This window comes from Pollachius pollachius, assembly GCF_949987615.1.
Source record: "Pollachius pollachius genome assembly, chromosome: 14".
Classification (NCBI taxonomy): Eukaryota; Metazoa; Chordata; class Actinopteri; order Gadiformes; family Gadidae; genus Pollachius; species Pollachius pollachius.
In genome coordinates, this window is record NC_136947.1 from 8,204,718 (window position 1) to 8,223,718 (window position 19,001).

At 47.8% G+C, this 19,001-nt stretch overlaps 1 protein-coding gene across 1 annotated transcript in view; it reads right to left on the reverse strand.

Moving 5' to 3' along the window:
• Nucleotides 1-19,001, reverse strand: part of obscnb (obscurin, cytoskeletal calmodulin and titin-interacting RhoGEF b) — a gene marked incomplete at both ends in the record, with an annotated part of 61,942 nt that overhangs the window by 5,144 nt on the left and 37,797 nt on the right. Inside the window, 26 exons of the mRNA XM_079751687.1 lie at nt 542-700; nt 1,314-1,478; nt 1,857-1,964; nt 2,497-2,656; nt 3,204-3,374; nt 3,800-3,876; nt 4,011-4,211; nt 4,654-4,796; nt 6,065-6,121; nt 6,954-7,052; nt 7,226-7,278; nt 7,438-7,471; nt 7,726-7,944; nt 8,854-8,952; nt 9,070-9,105; nt 9,372-9,569; nt 9,952-10,073; nt 10,309-10,390; nt 10,699-10,980; nt 11,670-13,052; nt 13,598-13,867; nt 14,282-14,572; nt 14,933-15,205; nt 15,614-15,889; nt 16,542-16,808; nt 18,727-18,999. Coding sequence (XP_079607813.1) covers nt 542-700; nt 1,314-1,478; nt 1,857-1,964; nt 2,497-2,656; nt 3,204-3,374; nt 3,800-3,876; nt 4,011-4,211; nt 4,654-4,796; nt 6,065-6,121; nt 6,954-7,052; nt 7,226-7,278; nt 7,438-7,471; nt 7,726-7,944; nt 8,854-8,952; nt 9,070-9,105; nt 9,372-9,569; nt 9,952-10,073; nt 10,309-10,390; nt 10,699-10,980; nt 11,670-13,052; nt 13,598-13,867; nt 14,282-14,572; nt 14,933-15,205; nt 15,614-15,889; nt 16,542-16,808; nt 18,727-18,999 — 5,498 coding nt within the window. The remainder of the gene's footprint in view (nt 1-541; nt 701-1,313; nt 1,479-1,856; nt 1,965-2,496; nt 2,657-3,203; nt 3,375-3,799; nt 3,877-4,010; nt 4,212-4,653; nt 4,797-6,064; nt 6,122-6,953; nt 7,053-7,225; nt 7,279-7,437; nt 7,472-7,725; nt 7,945-8,853; nt 8,953-9,069; nt 9,106-9,371; nt 9,570-9,951; nt 10,074-10,308; nt 10,391-10,698; nt 10,981-11,669; nt 13,053-13,597; nt 13,868-14,281; nt 14,573-14,932; nt 15,206-15,613; nt 15,890-16,541; nt 16,809-18,726; nt 19,000-19,001) is intronic.

A 19,001-nucleotide genomic window follows, 5' to 3' on the forward strand; every position in this document is an offset into this window, starting at 1 on the left:
ATTCGAACTCATCGTTTGCGTATTTGGTGACCACACGAATCCGAACACGAAAACACATAGGGCCGTTTTTATCTTATCCACGCTTGGACCTGGTTTACAAAAGTGTGTTTCCGGCCTCCGAAAACCCTGGATCTGTCTGGACGGTCGGCCCAAACACATAAGACGAATGCGTTTTCACAAAAAAAAAACGATTCCATGTGGACGGGACCTTAGTGTACACAGTTATTGTATGATGTATGCACTTAAAAATAGTCCTTAGCATTGTGAAGCGTCTTATCCAAGGTATCTTGTTGTGTACGGGGATGGAACAAAAGATACTTTGACCATTCTGCCTACAGTCTGTCTGGCAGCGGCTGATAATGGCAGACAGCAGGACGTTGGCAAGCAAGCGCTACAGGGTCTGGCATCAGTCAGATAGTGGGTCCCCACAGAGACTGGTTCATATGTGTGTGTGTGTGTGTGTGTGTGTGTGTGTGTGTCTCCAGATGCAGCATGCCCAAGCGGCCCGTCATAGCGTCTTGGGCCAGGGGGCCAATCTCACCTTCATCATGTTCTTGAAGACGTAGGCCTGCGTCTCTGTGTTGCTGTCCCTCTTGGGTTTGCAGATTACGCAGTAGTTCTTGAACAGGAACACGTGGCGGTGGTGGCCCCGCGAGGAGGAACGGATGCCTGGGGCCCCTTCCCACACTTGGAACGGCCCCTGGGTCAGACGAAAACGATAAGACAGAAACGCGACACAAAACACAAAAGCCGTTTGGTTACAGGACTTGTTCACCCCAGAGGCAACACATATTTTGGGTTGATTCGTTTTGTTTCGAATACGTCTGTAAAGGAGTAGAAGTTAAACACGTAGTATATGTAGTAGTAGTAGTAGTATTAGTATATGCTACTACCCACCCTTCTCTATTTAAATTAACTTGACGATCTTTTTCTATATGGATGTTCTTGCTTTAAACAGAATACAGATCATTAAATAGATAAATACATCCGTTGATACTGTGAACATCCAGCTATTTTTATTTTATTTATATATTATTATTATTATTATTATTATAATAAGTACATGTTCCATGGTTTCATGTACAAATATTAATATAAATAGCAATTAGTATTCACGCTGAATCAGCGGGTCTTGGCCATTAACTCACTAGAGATTTTCCATTACCCGATGGAAAACTCAAGACAAAAAACAGACGGTAACCAGGTTACACCTAGCCACCCACCCCCTGGGACAGAGCCTGTGCTCCCACTGTTCGCCCCCCCCCCCCCCGGTGTCACACCTCCCCGGCCCCCAGTGGCTCCCCGGTGCGCACCTGTCTGATGGGCTCCCCCAGCACCCCCAGGGTGGCCGGGTAGTTCTCGATCATGGCCACGTGGTGCGTGTTCTCCGAGCGCTGGGGCAGCGAGGACACCGTGGAGTAGGCCTCCTCCAGCAGGCAGCAGTTCTGCCCGTTGCGGGCCTTGTTCCGGAGCATCTCCTGTAGGGCGACACGGTGGTGAGGGGGAGCGCTGAGGGTCAGCGGATTATCCCGCTAACAAGTAGCATTGACCGTTAGCCGCGGCTAACGGTCAATGCTACTTGTTAGCGGGATCCTCCGCGTTAGGTGTGAGTTTGAAGTCAGAATTCTGAGAATGAAATCAGAATCCAATCACAGAATTCTGACTTTAATAAAAACAAAGTTCTCTTGATAAGATGATCATCAGATCATCAAATCAAATAGAAGATTCTGACATCATTCTCAGAATTCTGACTTTGAACTCAGGAGTCAAAGGACATTCACATGTGGCCCTAATCCTCTTCTATAGTGATGTAATTGTAAAGATAAAACAAATGCAATCCACAATCAGACACTCACCTTGAGGATGGCCTTGTACTTCTGGATCCTCTCCAGGGGCCTCTGCATGTAGGCGTTGATGCTCAGCACAGGGTGCTCCGAGCAGGCCTGCTCCTTGTTAGTGTACTCCTACCCAGCAGATAACAGACACACACACACACACCACCGAGGTGTGAACCACTTCAGGACATCGAGCTACATATTTCACCTGCACAACTCTTCGGTTTAGGCACCGCAGTGGTGGCGCGAGCTCCCTGCCGAGGTCAGGACCTCAGAGTTGCTCACCAGCTTCCGCAAAGGACCCAAGACTCACTGGTTCAGAGTTCACCTGGACTCTGCATAACCTCCCCCCTACACCCCCTCAAACCTCTCTTACGTACTTATTGTGTGTTGTACATCCTGGCACTTAATGTACACACTTATTGAATGTTGTACATCCTTGCACTTAAAAATAGTACTTAGCATTGTGTAGCATCTTATCCTAGCTTTCTTTGTTACAGGGAATGGTTTTACCTAATAATTATTAGTGCTTGGCACTTGTTTCTATGAACATCCTTACTGTACCGACAGTACTTACTTATTGTAAGTCGCTTTGGATCAAAGCATCTGCTAAATGCACTGAATGTAAATGTAAATGTAGGGAGGCTTGTAGGTATGGCACCTTGAAGAAGTTGTGGACGGCCTTGTCTCCCACGGCTGACTCGGCCTGGCCCTGGCCCACCAGGTACTGCAGGTACTTCTCGAAGCCCTCCTTGTTCCTCAGGAAGCGCATGGCGATGTCGTCGTCTGTCACACACTCGTTCAGCGTGGGCAGGAAGGCCCTGCGACAGGAAGTTATCTTAATGTTCTGGGGCCTAAGGGGCGGCATGTGGCCCAGGAGGTGGAGCGGATTGGCTGGTGACCAGGAGGTTGCTAGTTTGATCCCCTAGCTCCTCCTAGCTGAGTGTCGAGGTGTCCCTGAGCAAGACGCCTCACCCTTGTTCCTGACGAGCTGGCTGACGCCTTGCATGGCTGACACCGCCGTCGGTGTGTGAATGTGTGTATGAATGGGTGAATGTTTGTGAATGTGAAGGCAATTTTGTAAAGCGCTTTCAGTGGCCATTGTTTAGAAAATCACTTTATAAATGCAGTGCATTTACCATTTATCAGTTGTTTCAACTTTAAGGGGAATAGGTTGACTGAGCAGTTGTTAGTTCTTGGCACTTGGTTCTATGAACATCCTTACTGTACCGACAGCAATATATTGTTGTTTCTCTTTCTTCTGACGAATGTACTTATTGTAAGTCGCTTTGGATAAAAGCGTCTGCTAAATGCCCTAAATGTAAATCAGTACTCAGACTTGATGATATGGCCATGTTTCAAACCCACCCTCCGTGGAAGGCTTTGATGTCCTCGATGTTGCGGAATATGGCTTCCTTCTGGGCGGAGATGTCAGCGGGGGCGTCGGGGTGGTTTCCGTGCTTCACGTGGTGCGAGGTGAAGAACTCCATGTCCTTCACAAACTCTGCCTCGCTGCTCACCAGGTCCTGGATCAGTTGCCTGAGTGGTCGGGAGAGAGACCGCATTCACGGGTGAGGAAGCCTTCCAGAGGAGTCTTAGAAATCTGACTTCAGATCTGGAGTCTGAAGGCAGCTCAAGTCTTGGAGTCTCATGTTCTTTGGCCTCAAGTTTATTTTGACCAATTATGTTGCTAGAGGCAGTTGTTGGAATGGGACTCTACTGGACTCAACCTGACCGACGGAACCACAACACATTTTGGTAAACCCCGAAGCTGGTGGGAAGACATGATAGAACTCAGACAACAACGTCCTCAGACAAAGTGTCTGTAACGGTCAAATCAAACCAAAAATGTGTAGGACTCTCGTCACTGTAGTAATACATTTGTTAAAATCGTCTCCTGAAACTTCTGTCTTGCACCGGTGAAGGAGGGGACCTTCTGGAGAACATATCCTGTCTGAGCTTACATTAGCTTCCTCTTGTAGTCCCCTTCAGAAACCTCCTCCACGTTCGCCTCTGGAAGGTCGCCGGTGTCAGCAGACAGCTGCAATAAGAAGAAAACGCACGGCTCAGCAGAATTATTCAACGCTTTTGAAGCTAATTTACTGGTTGTGGCTATTCACTGAAGTAAGGTCATTCCATTATTGAGCACTTTGTTCTGCCTTCATCTTGGCATACCTTGAGCTTCTTGTCCAGGTAGGCAGGGGAGACCCAGCCCTGGCGAGAAGGGTTGGTTTTGGTGGGCTTGGTCCGGATGAGCCACTTGAGGGGGTGGGCTGAATCCAGGACCTCCACGTACTGTCCCTCCTTCAGACAGATGGACTCCTTGCAGGCGATCGTCGGGGTGTAGTCCGCCGACGCCACGTAGATGTCAAACATCTGAGGAGACACGGAGGAGGAACACGACAAATCAACGAGACGTCAGGTGTCAAGTGTGGGCGGCATTCGGCTCAGGAGGTAGAGCAGGTTGGCTATTAGCCGCAAGGTTGCTAGTTCGATCCCCGACTCCTCCTAGCTGAGTGCTGAGGTGTCCCTGAGCGAGACGCCTCACCCTGACTGTTCCCGACAGGTTGGTTGTTGCGCTGCATGGTTAACTCCACCTTCGTTGTGAATATGTTACCCATCATGCATCATAATCCAACTTTAGGGCGCAACAATTGGCCTGTTCGTCGGTATGTACCGAACACTTTACATGATACACTGACTAATATACTTGTGTTAGTATATCTTCAGTATGAGAAGGGAAAACCCCTTTTGTCGTGGTTGCCTAGAGGCAGCCCTGGAGTACACTCTGATCGGCCATCTTGTCACCATGGCTCACCTCTCCGCGGGCGTCGCCCTCGTCCGACTCGGAGGAGGAGTCAGCCACCAGCGAGGGGGGGCGGGAGCGCCCGTGGGGGGGGGACGGGGAGGGGGTCTTGGTCTCGTCGTCACTGTCCCCCGCCCCGGGGACACGCAGTGAGGCTGGAGGGAGAGAGAGAGAGAGAGAGAGAGAGAGAGAGAGAGAGAGAGAGAGAGAGAGAGAGAGAGAGAGCGACAGACAGACAGACAGACAGACAGACAGACAGACAGACAGACAGACAAACAGAGACAGGGTAGCGATGGACGTCATTTACGAGGGGTCAATTATTCAACTTAAATTGAATAATTACAGTTCATTTTAAATTCTATTTCAAATTCATTATTTTCCTTGGGGGGGGCATCAAGCACATTTTAGTGTCTGTACATCTCAACCTCCCTATAGTATTGAACATAATATTTGATGTATTATTACTGTATGTTATATTTCCCAGTATTTCAAGGGACAGTTGCAGCTGGAAATGATTCAACGCCCCTGCTCTGACTTAACAGATGTAATGCTGACCTCTAGTGGTGATGAAGTGGTATTGGCGTCATGTCTCTACTTGGTGTTATCGTTATAATAGGATGCAAAGCACTTAAGACAACGGTTCTGCGCACACATGTCTGTTCTTTATCAACTTGTATTATTTCTTAAACAAAAACTTGACCAAACACATAATGCAGTGTGTAAATATTGTATTGTATTTACAAGTCTAGGACACAACCAGTACACAAAGCACATGTTAGGAGAGACAAGGTAAAGCAGTGCTGAGCAAGACAACCGAGGAAGCCAATCGAAATTCTCCTTCGGTATCTATGTTCCTTCCCTTCATATCATTTAGGTATACATTCATACACAATTATTTCCAGAAGTAACCAATCCCCATCAGGAAGAAGGCACGTGTATGTTTTTTCTACATGATATCATGTGTAGTTTTATCATGTGTTAATGAGCCCTTAAAGGTGTTTTGGTAGGATTGTAGAGTTGTAGAGAGAGAGTGGAAGCGAGCACAATTTGGAAACTGAACAACCAAAGAGACGTCCCTTCCCTCTCTGCTCTCTCACTCCCTACGTTTCTAGGCCGTTGAGAAGTGGTGCAGTCACCGACCAGTGATTGACATGGATTCCCTGGACCAATCGGGAAAGAGATTGCCTTGCCCTGATTGATCAGAAATGAGCAGGGAGCTGCCTCAAATCAAAATCGGCTTACACAGGCTGTAAATTGTTTTACGCAGCCAATTTGAAACCGATTTTCTGACATAGTATTTCCCTCACTAAAAGCTGATACACTCAATATCTCTTAAATCTTACCAACAGCACCTTTAAAGTAAGACAGTGTGGAAAGACCGCGCGGCTGTGGTTATTTGGGCAGATGAACTGTGGATACATACTGGGTGCTTTGGGCCATGATTTCATCCACTGGAGAACTGGTTGATTCTGTATGCTGTCTGAATAACAGATTAATGATTGGGTGAGCATTGGAATGATGGGACTGATGACATTGGTGAATAGTGAAAAAATGTATGTATGAAGGAAGGAGAAGTGGTAAGTCGTACATACTTTTCAAACGCAAAGCAGTAGAAGAGAACACTCTGTTGCCAATAAGTTAATAGTGGTGAATTGTAATCTCAGAGTTGAAGCATTCAGACCTGATTGCACCTTAATCAGTGTTGATGTTAGTTTCTGTTCACAGAACTGTGTTTAAACCTCTTATTCAGCATCAACCTTTTGGATAACAACTGACAAGCTTTAATGACTTATTTTTTATTTGTAAATCTACAATACTAACTGAAGACTTTAATCAACTTAAAAGTGGTCAGCTTGTATTGTATTGCATAATCCATTTGCAGTATTTTACACAGCCTGCAGAAAATGCACAAACTCGCCAGACACACAGAAAATATGCACTGAACAGATGGAAATCTGGTGCATTCTTATACAGAAATTGAGTACAGAAATCCTATTACATACAACTATTGCCTACGCCCAAACTTACTGTTAGAGAGCTAATAGGTTTGTGATTGAAGTCAATATGGTTTCTTGTCATCAAAGCACCTATAGAAGCCTTTCAGTCACTTAAGAGTCAAGTTAAAATGTATTACGGTCAATCTCACACAGGTGTACAACAGATTGTTAAATACACTTTTGTAGTTTTGTTATACATTTGCCCCAAATAAACTTCTTCATTGTAATTCCGATAGGGACGGTTTAGAGAAGACAGAGTACATTTATGACATGTATTATAATATATATAATGTAGTAGCACCAGTCGTTCCTCACCTTGGGTCATCTTGGCTGAAACCATCTCAGTGATCTGAGTGGTGAGCTTCATCAGGAACTCCTCCGAGCCCACCTCTCCCATATAGGCCATCTTCACCTCTTCAGCCACAAAGAAACAGGACACACAGCAGTGTAATAACAGTGTATATGTAGAGTATATATAGACTCACTTTTTCAGAGTTCACCTAGACTCTGCATAGCCTCCCCCCCTAACCCCCTGTTCATATATATGACATGAACAGTTTATGGTTGCTTTCTATGGACATGCTCACCTGTTCCTTTGTTGGCCTCTTCCTCTGGAGGACTCACTGTGATCCCAAGAACCCTGCGCAGGAACGTGCCATATTTAGTGTCTTCAGAATAGCTGATAGTTAATAGTTAATAGTTAATAGTTAATAAAACCTTTATATTGGATTTGGTATATGAAGTGTTACAATTGGAAATGTAGATCTATACATGTCGGATTGTTTCCTCAAAAACCTACTCTGGGACTTTGGTCTCCGGCTTTGGTCTCGGTGCTGGAATAAAATACAATAAAAGAAGAAAATAGCAAAATCATAAATCGCACAGCCCAAAATCGTATTCTTCAAGCACATCAGCAAAAAATAAAAACATCAACATTTTTTCAAACATCCAAACAAGGTTGAATCAATTTCAATATTTAAACAATGAACAAAAAGCATTTGAACTGCATCCTCTCATGTCATGTATTCAGTCTGTGACCCAATTAGCACCAACAGCCCAGAGCTTGTCCTTTCCCCCTAGGTCTCACCCTCATCCACCTGCAGGCGGGCGGTGCAGAGGGACTGCCCCGCCCGGTTGGTGGCGATGCAGGTGTAGGTGCCGGCGTACTCTGCGCCCACGTCCATGAGGATGAGGCTGTGCTGCCGGCCCGAGGCCGCGATCTTGTAGCCCTTGGTGTCGGCTCTGATCCACACCACGTCCTCCGCGGCCTCCTCCTTCAGCCAGGACACCATGGGAGTGGGGGAGCCTGGGGGAGCAGGAGCGGATCACAAGCATCGGGTCATCGTCTTGGTTACTACTGCTGCAAAGAGCCTCGCACTTACACTGTTACACTTCTGCTTTGCTTTCGTTTACAGTATATATATGTATACGTATATATATTTGTATGTAAACATTTTGTATGTTTGTATTTGTCTACATTGCTCTTTCCTTTGTATGGCCGTCTATGGGGGAAAAAAACATGGGGAAACAATTTCAGTTACTTATTTTTGAATTATGAAAAACACCAATAAAAAGAGTTAAAAAATGTTCACAGAGTTGCATTTCCACAGAAAATGCAGTGGAAATGTTTTTTTCTGGAAGCAGAATAAGATTCAAGGATATCTGTTTGTTTAGATGTTATTCTTTGAAGGCATATAACTTCTCATGGATCTCAAAGCCTGTTGTTGCTATGTGACACTGTCCATACATGAGTGGATCATGAGTGAGAAGATGTGTTTCTTCTAAAGCAGGGCAGAGTTCCTCAACCTTTTTATTTCTGAGGCGCCCCGACCAAAAAGTAGGGGTCGCCAATGTGGCACAAACCATTATATTCCTGCCTCATCTAATCTAATGAACACAGATACTGAAGGACCATTATTACAATATAAGCAAAGTTTTATAAATTGGCAGTAACAGTCTAACAACACAACTGTGATATACAGTGTCAACATCAAGCAATATTGGCATGAAGACTTTAGTATGATAGAGATGTGTGGTTGGGATTGGTGTGACCACCTCTGTTTTTTTGGAAGTACATTGTACATATTTTTTGTAGGATTAATTTCTAAATTTCTACAGACCAGTGGCCTATGTGTATATATATATGCCCAGTGGTTGAGAACCCCTGTTCTAAAGCTTCATCCTATCGTGTTCAATAAGAGGTGGGAGAACAAACCTTCCACTCTGACAGACAGAGTGATGCTAGCTCCTTGCTTCACCTTCCTGTTGCTGAACCTCTCGATGAATCGCGGAGGCACCAGCGGCTCCTTAGGGTCTGGACAAAGGGAAGCGGAGTCATGGCAGCAGTACAATTACATCAGACAGTCTCCTAGGTTTACAATTGCTGTCGATGCAATGTGATTTGCAGGGGGAGAAACCAAGTAACAAATACCTTTCTTTGTATCTTGTGGCATGATCTCTCCGGGACCTGTTGCAAGAAACAGGTCATTTAAGGGTTATGGTGCCACTAGGGTTACTGTGAACGATTGCAATACCTAGTAGGACCATTGCTAAACATCGGATGAGGTAGGTAAACATTTGGTAATGTTTTGTACTGCTGAAACTGGTACCTCTAAAATGTTATAGGGGGGTTCATTGGTAAAAGGAAATAGTGAACCACTGCTCCATGGCACACGAATCATCGGTGCCACCATGGCGGTACTGGTGGAACAGTGTAGATAGCAGAGCCCTTACCCAGCACCAGCAGTCTGGCGGAGGAGTAGGCGGACCCGGCCACGTTGCTGATGTAGGCGGAGTACTCCCCCATGTCGGCCCGGGTCACCTCCATGACCTGCAGGCCGTGGACGTCCCTCTCGGCCTGGATCACCAGCCTCTTGGAAGGCCGCAGGGGCTGGCCGTCCTTGAACCAGTACACCCTGGGCTTGGGGAAACCTGGCCCAAACACACACACACACACACTTCCTTAGGGAAGGGACAGGCTGCATATAGTAGCTCGTTTTTGGGGTCTAATAATTAATTAATAATGATACTTGTGTTTTTTATGTGGTGTTTACATAGAGAAGTACCGACGAGTCATCCAATTCAAGAATGAAATATATAATATATATATAATTTAAGACCGAAATCCATAAATATCACAGTAAAATTATCTACATTAAAACAACCACAAATGAGCCAACATCGTTTCTTTTAAATATATTCAGTATTTTTCTAAAAATAAGCTAACAATATAGCCTTCTTCCGGTCAACGGACCCCAAATGCAGCCTCCCTAGCTCTTGTGTGCTAGCTGGAGCCGAGGACCTAGCCACCCACCTTTCAGCCTGAGCTGCATCTTAGCGACGGGTGAACCGGGGCTGACCCGGACCTCCTGGAGCTCGTCCACCACCTGGGGGAGCTGCTCGTCCTCGGCCACCGACTCAAAGGCCTCCGTCTCCCTGTGGAGGAAGCCTTTGGAGTTAGAACTCCCTCATAGCACAGGCAAACACAAGTGGTTCTCTTACTACTGGTTTACTGAAGGCTTGACTCCTACAGATCCACCGTGAAAACTAAACACATTTTATTCATCTATATGAACTCTAGACAAATTATAGATATTTCCATGTGTTTCAGCACATGGTTTGAGTCTGCCCCAGGGAGGGGGTCGATCGGGTCCCCAGCAACCAGCAGTACCTCGACATGTAGCCCTTGGCACTGATGTAGGAACTGGTCTCCGTGGCGTCGGCGGCTGTGTCGTAATCAGAGCTGCAGGAGACTGGGCAGGGAAGCAGAGAGGTCAAAGGTCACACGGGTATGGGCATGTCTTCCGGGCTTGGAACTTACTGCCAAAATCCTACATACTATTCAATTACTACCCACTACCCACTCATTTCCTATCAATAAACCGTGTGCTCTGTGCCATTTTGCAGGACCCTGTTAAATACATGAGTATGAGTGTTTGTATGGTGTGTGTGTGTGTGTGTGTGTGTGTGTGTGTTTATATTCCAGGACCCCGCTCCCCTCCTCTACACCCCATGGTAAACCACGCTCCATCCGGAGACACGCAGAGCCTCCTCCACTCACTGTCCACGCGGAGCTCCGCCTTGGTGGCGCTGATGCCGCTGCTGTTCTCAGCCATGCAGCGGTACACGCCCATGTCGCTGGGCAGCACGGTGGTGATGATGAGCTGGTGGCAGCCCTCCTGGTCCTCGTTGATCATGAAGTGGTCGTTCTCCTCCAGCAGCTTGCCGTCCTTGTACCAGCGGACGGACGGCGGCGGCTTCCCGATCACCACGCAGTCGAAGCTGACCGGGTAGCCGTCGGGAACGTCCTGGGACTGCAGCTCCGTCAGGAACACCGGGGCAGCTGAAAGGGGGGGGGGGGGGACAGAGACGCAGAGTCAAGAAACGCCCATTAGGAGGGTATGGGTTCCACAACTGCTCCGACAACCAGGTGACTGATTCAATGGTTTCCATGGTGAATGCGGTGTTTGTGTTGTTATCTGTGCAACAAGAGAGAATGATCGTTGAAACCGCGTGCAGATGAACATGGGTCAGCATGCTTCAGTCGCCATTAGAACCGAGTGGGAGGGGAAAGGTGGTTGACACTGTGACAAATAAATTCAAGACAAAAGAGATACAAAGAGTGCAGTAACATTCGGAAGAAAATGCAATGATATGCAGAGAATTCGACATATGTGGTTCAAAACAAACAAGATATTTTGTAGTTCTCACAACACAGGTACCAGGTGAAGTCATTCATTAATGTTAGCTATGAATATTAACATATGGCAGTGAGAATAGTAAGTGGGATCAAATACAGACATTACAGACAGATGAAATGATGATGGGAGATACAAACAGATGTTTTTAGTCAACAGAGTGCTCAATATTATTAATAACATAAAACACGGTAAAATACCACAACTGTTTCCCCCGTCACCTGAACATGGATATTAACATTCGGTATTAACATTCGGTCTGATGATGAGTAATGGATGAGTTTGAATGAATGAGACAATACTTAATCCAGCCACTCGCGTGGCCTCATCGTACCGGGGGCTCCCGTCATGAAGGCGGGTAACTGTTTGTCCTGCGTGGGGGTCTGCGTGCCGTCCTGCGTGTAGCCCATCTTCATGATGCGCAGCTCCACCTTGACAGGCCCCGCCTCCAGGATGGTGGTCTCCACCGGCACGCCCTGGGCCGTGAACATCTCCTGGAACCTCTGGGATGCCACCTGGGCCTCCGCCCGCGTGTCGAAGCGGATGTAGATGTAGCGCTCGTCCTCGCGGTACGACTGGGGGTCCGGCGCCACCGCCAGGTCCCCCTCCTCGGCGCTCAGGAACGACTCCTCCTCCACGTCCGGCGGCAGCCGCGTGCGCAGGAGCCGGCGGAGGCGCTTGCTGGCCAGCCTCAGAGACTCGTCCATCTCGCTCCCCGACGAGCTCTCGGGCTCGCTGTCGGCGCTGTAGCCCACCGTCAGGGGCCGGCGCCCGGACGACACCGCCGCCGGCGTGCCCACGCCCAGCCTGGCGCTGTGCGAGGTCAGGCCGAACTTGTTGCTGACCTCGCAGGTGTAGACGCCCGTGTCGCTGGTGGTGAGGGCGGTGATGACCAGCGAGCAGGTGCCGTCGTTGTAGATGTCGATGTGGTGGTGCTTGCCGTCGGCCAGCGCCTCGCCGTCCTTCAGCCACTGCACCTTCTCGGGCTTCCCCTCCGCCACGCACTCCAGGTGGATGGTGCCGTTGGGCTCCTTGGTCTGGTCCTTGAAGACGTCCTTGAAGACCGGCCGCATGTCCTTGCGCGCCTTGAAGCCCTTGAAGGCGGCCTGGATCTTGACGGCCGCCTGCCGCAGCTCGGGCTCGTCCTCCTTGCTGATCTCCATCACGCTCTCTTCTTGCGTCGCCGTCACTTGTGTGGTCGTCACCTCTGTCTGCTGAACCGTCGTGGTGGTCTTCTGGTCGGACATTTTGAATTGGGCGTAGAACCTCTCCGTCGGGGACATGTCCTCCACTCGGCTTTCTACTGAGAGGGTTGTCTTGCTACTTTTCTTGAGGTAGGACACGAGCGAAGAACCCCCCGGCGCCGACTCGTCCCCGGAGCTCGTTGGCGGATTTGGCTCTGCAGGCTTCTTAGGTTCCTCCTCCTTGACCTTCTCCGTCGTTTTCACTTCTACTACTTTCTCTGCCTCCTTCACCTCCTCCTTCACCTCCTCCTTCTCCTCCTCCTTCTTCTCCAGCTCCTCTTTATCCTTGCGGCCTTTACCGTCCTCCTCGGGCATCTCAGAGATGGAGTCCAGAGTGGGCTCTCGGCTCATTCGTCGTTTCTTGGCCGAGGCCTCCCACAGCTCGTGTACGTCCCCCTCCTCTGCCGCCTCGGGGGGCAAACACGGTTGGCCCCCGTCCTCTGAGTCTCCGCCCACCTGCTTTACCTCTGCTCCTATAAACCAGAGTGACGTACCCCCACAAATGCTGTTGTTATGGGTGCGTAGACTCCACTTACCCAAACTCATGGGGCCAGTTTGGGGAAATGGTAAGCACACCATTTGACACAGTTCTTGAAAGTGAACATACACTGCTGTTCAAAAGTTTGGGGTCATTTAGAAGCGTCCTTATTTTTTTAAGAAAAGCACTGTTTTTTGCAATGAGGATAACATTAAATTAATCAGAAATACAGTCTCAACATTGTTCATGGGTAAATTATTATTTACCCAGACTATTCTAGTTGGAAACGGCTGATTTTATAATGGAATATCTACATGGGTGTACAGAGGCCCATTTCCAGCAACCATCACTCTCCTGTTTTAATGGTAACTTGTTCAGCTAATCGTGTTAAAAGGCTAATTGATGATTAGATTAATTATGTTAGCACCGCTGAAAACTGTTGAGTAAAAGTTTGGGTTTTCATGGAAAACAAGGAATTGTCTGGGTGACCCCAAACTTCTGAATGGTAGTGTTTGTTGAGTTATATTTAAGTACCGTTACCTTTCAGAATGAGGTTGATGGAGCTCTCGGCGTCAGCTGAGGCCACGCATGTGTATACCCCCTGGTCGGCCGCCTCAAAGTTTTGAACCAGCAGCACTTGTTTCTGGCCCTCGGTGCTGAACTGGTACTTAGCCCCTACCTCCAGCTCTCGGCTATCTTTCAGCCAAGTGACCGACACGCCCTCTACAGAAAGCTGGCAGTCCACGCGCGCCGTCTTACCTGCACACAGGTCAAGGCACGCCAGCGGCGTGGTCACCGCCACCGGGGCCTCTGGAGAGGGAAGGGGAGGTGGTTTTATTGTCTATTTTAGGCTTGTCTATATTGTCTATTTTTTTGTATTGAGGCTTTTGAGATTCACAATATATTTGTAAAAGTGTAATAACAAAGATAAAACTGCCCAACAAAAGAAACAAACACAAATACATAATAATATGTATCTTGTCAAATGATTTTTTCGGAATGATGTCTAAAACTTGAAAAGATTGCAAACATTTAAGAGCAAGTGACTAAATAAAAACATTTAGAAAAAAAGAATAAAAACACATATTGAGTGACATCATCAAGCTGCGCCAAGCTGCCTCGCATGGATGGAAATAACGGGCTTGCTCAGTTACGTGAAAACGGACGCATCATTCCCGGGCCATCCCATAAACAAACCCAACCCGGTCCCACGTCTGCACTCACCGAGCTGCACCGTCTGGGGCAGTTGGACGGGCTCCCCGGTCCCGGCTCTGTTGAGGGCCGCCACCCTGAACCGGTAGCCCATGCCTGCGATCAGGTTGTCCACAGTGTACTCTGTGTTGCAGACCGCCTCGGAGTGGCACGGCAGCCAGAGGGCGCTGTCGGCCACCCGCATCTCCAGCCGGTAGCCCAGGATGGGGCTGCCGCCGTCGTGCAGCGGGGTGAACCAGGAGAGGGTGATGGAGGTCTGGGTCTTACTCAGGACCTCGGGGTCCTCGGGAGGGTCGGGCACAGCTGTTTGGGGGGACAGCGTCACAGAGTTATCGACGAGTGCTTTAATAGAAATAGAGATGTTCTGATTAATTTTTTCCTTCCCGATGAACTAGAGTATCATTCCGACTTTCCACCTCTGACCATTATCAAACGCAGCATCACACCGTAGTGTTTCTTGTGTTCTTGTGTTCTTATGTTCTTTGCCTGTGCAGTAAATGAGCTAGTCAAGTGATGGTATCGGATCGGCGTGTAGACTTGCGTACTCGCCGATACCCGATAGACAAGACAATATCGGAGGAATTTCCAATACTGGTATCGGTATCGGAACAACTCTACAACAAGAAACATTTATCTCTGGCGTGTTAGCCCTCAGTCACTCACTGATGATGGTTAGCTTAGCTATGGAGATAGCTTCCCGAGCCGCAAAGGTGATTTCCTGCTGGGGCGTCAGGGTGGCCTGTCTCAGGACCAGGCGGTAGGCCCGGCCGTCCGCCCGCATGGCCCAGCTGCTGTCGGCCTTCAGCTCCACGCCGTTAGCGTACCAGGCTACCTCCGCCACGGGGACGGGCTCTGTGAGCTCCACGCAGAACTCCACCTTCTCCCCCACCATGGCCACCTTGTCCTCCAGGGCCTTCACAACCTCCAGCTGCCAGGCTGAAGACGGAGAGGAGAGCCATTGTCACGTTATGGCCGCTCAATGCAGAGTTTTTCTCTAAACTTTGTGTAATGGCGTTGTAGTTACAAATGAATGCAGATGCAGATTAATCTAAATATACTATTCCCCTTAATCCGTTAGAAAAAAAGAAACAGTGGGTCCGACAGTAAAAGACAATACATCGAAGAACAATGAAAGAAAGTACAAAAAAGTGAAAGAAAATCCAGATAATCTCTGGATCAAGTTCAGTACAGAATCTATAAATGGTTAGATGTTCAATGCTTCATTGAAGGGTTTGTTACCCAAAGGGTCAAATATGTCATTATGTCCACCATAACGTTAATACACACACTTCAATGTGAATCCATCATCCGGGATGAGAGCAGGTTTGACTCCGGGTGACTGACCTTTAACGGTGAGCTGGGCGGACGAAGAGGCCGTCCCTGCCTGGAAGGTCACCGTGCAGCTGTCCACCACACGCAGCTCCTTCAGGAGCAGCAGGTGGCGCCGGCCACTCTCGAAGGACACGATCTCTGCGTTGGGGGACTCCTTCACCGGCTTTCCGTTCAGAATCCAGCGGTAGTCCTTGTTCTCCGGGCGGGACAGAGCGCACTCGAAGAGCGCCTCTCCTCCGTCGATGGTGTCCAGATCCTCCAGACCCTGGACTATGTCGATGGGCTTGGCTGTGGTGGGCGCAATGCAGGGGGAGAAGGGTTGGTGTTATGGGAGGATTCAGAGGCACATAGAGGATGGGTGATGGTTAAGGATGTGAAGGAACTGTGGAAGATGGATTACATTTGGTTAAATATGTATCTAACCAACAATCCCTGACAACACACGGGGAGAGGACATCAGAAAACTCCAAAGGCTGCTTCCCAAAGTGGAAGTTCACGTTGCGATGGTGTGAGTTGAATTTGAATGTGTCGTTTCTCGTATGCTAAACATACAAGTTCTCCACCTTCTACTGAACCACATAAACCACAAGTTGTGAACCTCATCAAAACATAGAAACAATATGTTTTCTCCTGCAGAAGTGGGACAATCCATTATACCCCAGTGGTTCTGAAATGGGGGTACGCGTACCCCTAGGAGTACTTGGAGTACTGCAGGGGATACTCAGAAAATAAATAAGATATTAAAAAAATAAAATATAAATAAATAATTAATAAAAAGCTAAATCCTAACTTCTTTTTGCCTCAATTATTTTTGTGCCAGTGAAGGGGGTACTCAGCTGAACAAATATCTTGCAGGGGGTACACTAGTAGAAAAAGTTTGAGAACCACTGCATGACGGTAAAGAGTAGCGAGTCTTGTCCGTCGGACGAGGGAAGCTCACCTTCCACATGCAAAGCAGCGACCACACAGGTGCCCTCGGCCTCACAGGAGTAGGTGCCCCTGTCCTCGGCGGACACACTGCTAATGCACAAGCGGGCCACATTCCAGTCCTGCTCCACCACCACCCTGCGGCCATCGGGCTGCAGCGGCTGCCCGTCCTTCCTCCACTGGGCCTTGACCGGCCGCGAGTACTGGCAGATGAACTGGGCCGGCTGGTTCTCAGCCACCCACTGGTCCTCCATCTCACACACCACTTCCACTATGGGATCTGAGTGGGTGGGAGTCAGGGAGGGGGGGTTCATGATCAGAAGAGATCGAGGCTTTTGCCATTAGCTATGTTAAGACATGCCAGATTAGACTTTAGGCTTTGTCACCCCTTAAATGAATATGAGGTCTTTGAAATGACCTGTCAAAAGCATGTCAGGTACAATGTGAAGTAAGTAAGTGCACCTTAAAAAGCCACGTTATGCAGCATGGGAGTAAGGTTTGATGACTATGGTGTGAGCTTTTAACTGGAGACGGGGGTCAGAAAGCCCGACCCTTCACATTCAGGGCCTCGGTACCAATCAGTTGGCGTCAATTAGCGTCAGTTAGCTATTAGAAAAAATGCCAAATGGCATCTTTTCTAACTGTGTACCTTTTTTGATTTGGCTATAAGAAAAGATGCCAAATGGTCAAAGATGCCAAACTCAGAGGCAGGATGACTGGTAGATTAGAGGTTTTAGTGCTTGCAGGCCAGGGTCAGGGAGGGCATGGCGGAGGTGGAAGGGAGGGTCAGTAGGAGAATGTGGCCAGCTTGCTTGGATGGGTGGAGCAGCACTTCCCTAGCACCACATGTCTCTGAGCTTGTTTTGCTCGCTACTGCTTGAACCTTCATAAATTTGACGTTCGATCCCCAAATGGAAGGAGCTTCCAGAAGCAAGGGTAGCGGATACTGTGTACCTTTTTCTATTTGAATTCCCAATCACACATCAATCATTAAACAAGAAGTACAAGTAAGTAATTGCAAAACGCTGTTGAATATTGGGACATTATTACCTCTGGTAAAGACAATAATTTGTTTACCAAAGCAATACCTTTTTGAAAGGGAATTGTTTTGGGTTGACTTGGTAAATTTTTTATAATCAAACAAAACTCAATTGTGGTGCTGCACCCAGTTGTAAGTTTTTGTATGAAAGCATACAGCATGAAAATAATGTTAATAATGATGAATCTGAGTCACTACTGCTCATGCAGTGATGGAGTGAACAAGCATTACAAACTATACAGATAAGACGTATCAAGTATTCCACAGACTGCTGTACATGTTAAAGAGCCAGCTAGCCCACTGTTTCTGGGTATGTATTGTATTGTACCACACTTTGCGTTTTTTTTTCTGAAAAGTGATGGGTTTTGGTGTATCGAAAGTAAAATTAACCGAAACTGACATCCCTACGGAGGCGTTGTGTATGTTGTGCACGAAATGTGCCAGACCCCGAAGTGTTATACTATAGTTATCCGGGGAGCCTAAGCCTCAGTCGGACGCTGACATTAAATACATCACTGCTAAGATTGAGCTTCCCCATGCTTCCACACACACCGTGGTGTGTGTTAAAAGCTCAACTTTCTTCCGTATGCCTCTGTCAACCGCTGCTCAGACAGCTCAACATGTCCACACAACCCGCTGGGGCCTCTTGGTAGCGACGTCTGACTGCCATTTCCGAGGCACTCAGATGTCATGAACATAACACCACCTGCGTTCGCAGCAGAGTGGAACTGTCAGAGTACTTTTGCGAGAATGGCAAAATCATATGATTTTACCACCTATTCTCTTAATTGGGGTGTTATTTTAGTAAATTTCAGTACAGATTACTATGTTGCACATCATTTAAGACAATGACCAAAAAAGGTTAAACCCCAAAAAAGGTTTTGGGTTCACTGGCTCTTTAATCCTCGAAACATTGACTTGTTTTCAATAAAAAGTAAATGTTCAAATCTACATTTGAATCTCCTAAAATTATCCTATTCAATTATTGTTATTATTTTATTTTTTGCCTATACGGCTATCATAAAGCTTTATTAGCACATTATATGATACAACTGTGGTGGATTTAAATAGTACTACAGGGTCAGGAGCAAACATCATAACATCACTGACCCTATGCCGTAGTTGTGCAGTACACATTCCCCAAGATGGATCCTAATACCTTTGACTAAAAGCTTAGCTGTTGACACCAGATTGCCGGCACTAAACGTGACAGTGCCAGAGTCTCCGGAGGCCAGGCTTTTTAAGGTGAGGGTGTGGATGAAGCCGGGACACAGCCCTATCTCACTGAAGGGGCTGTGGTCCAGCTTTGTGCCATCCAGCCACCACTGCACCCTACCGGCCGGCCTACCGGACAGCTGGCAGGCGAAGGACGCCCACTCCCCAATAAACACGTCAGTCGACTTAAGACCAGACACAATGTGGGCCTCTTTCACT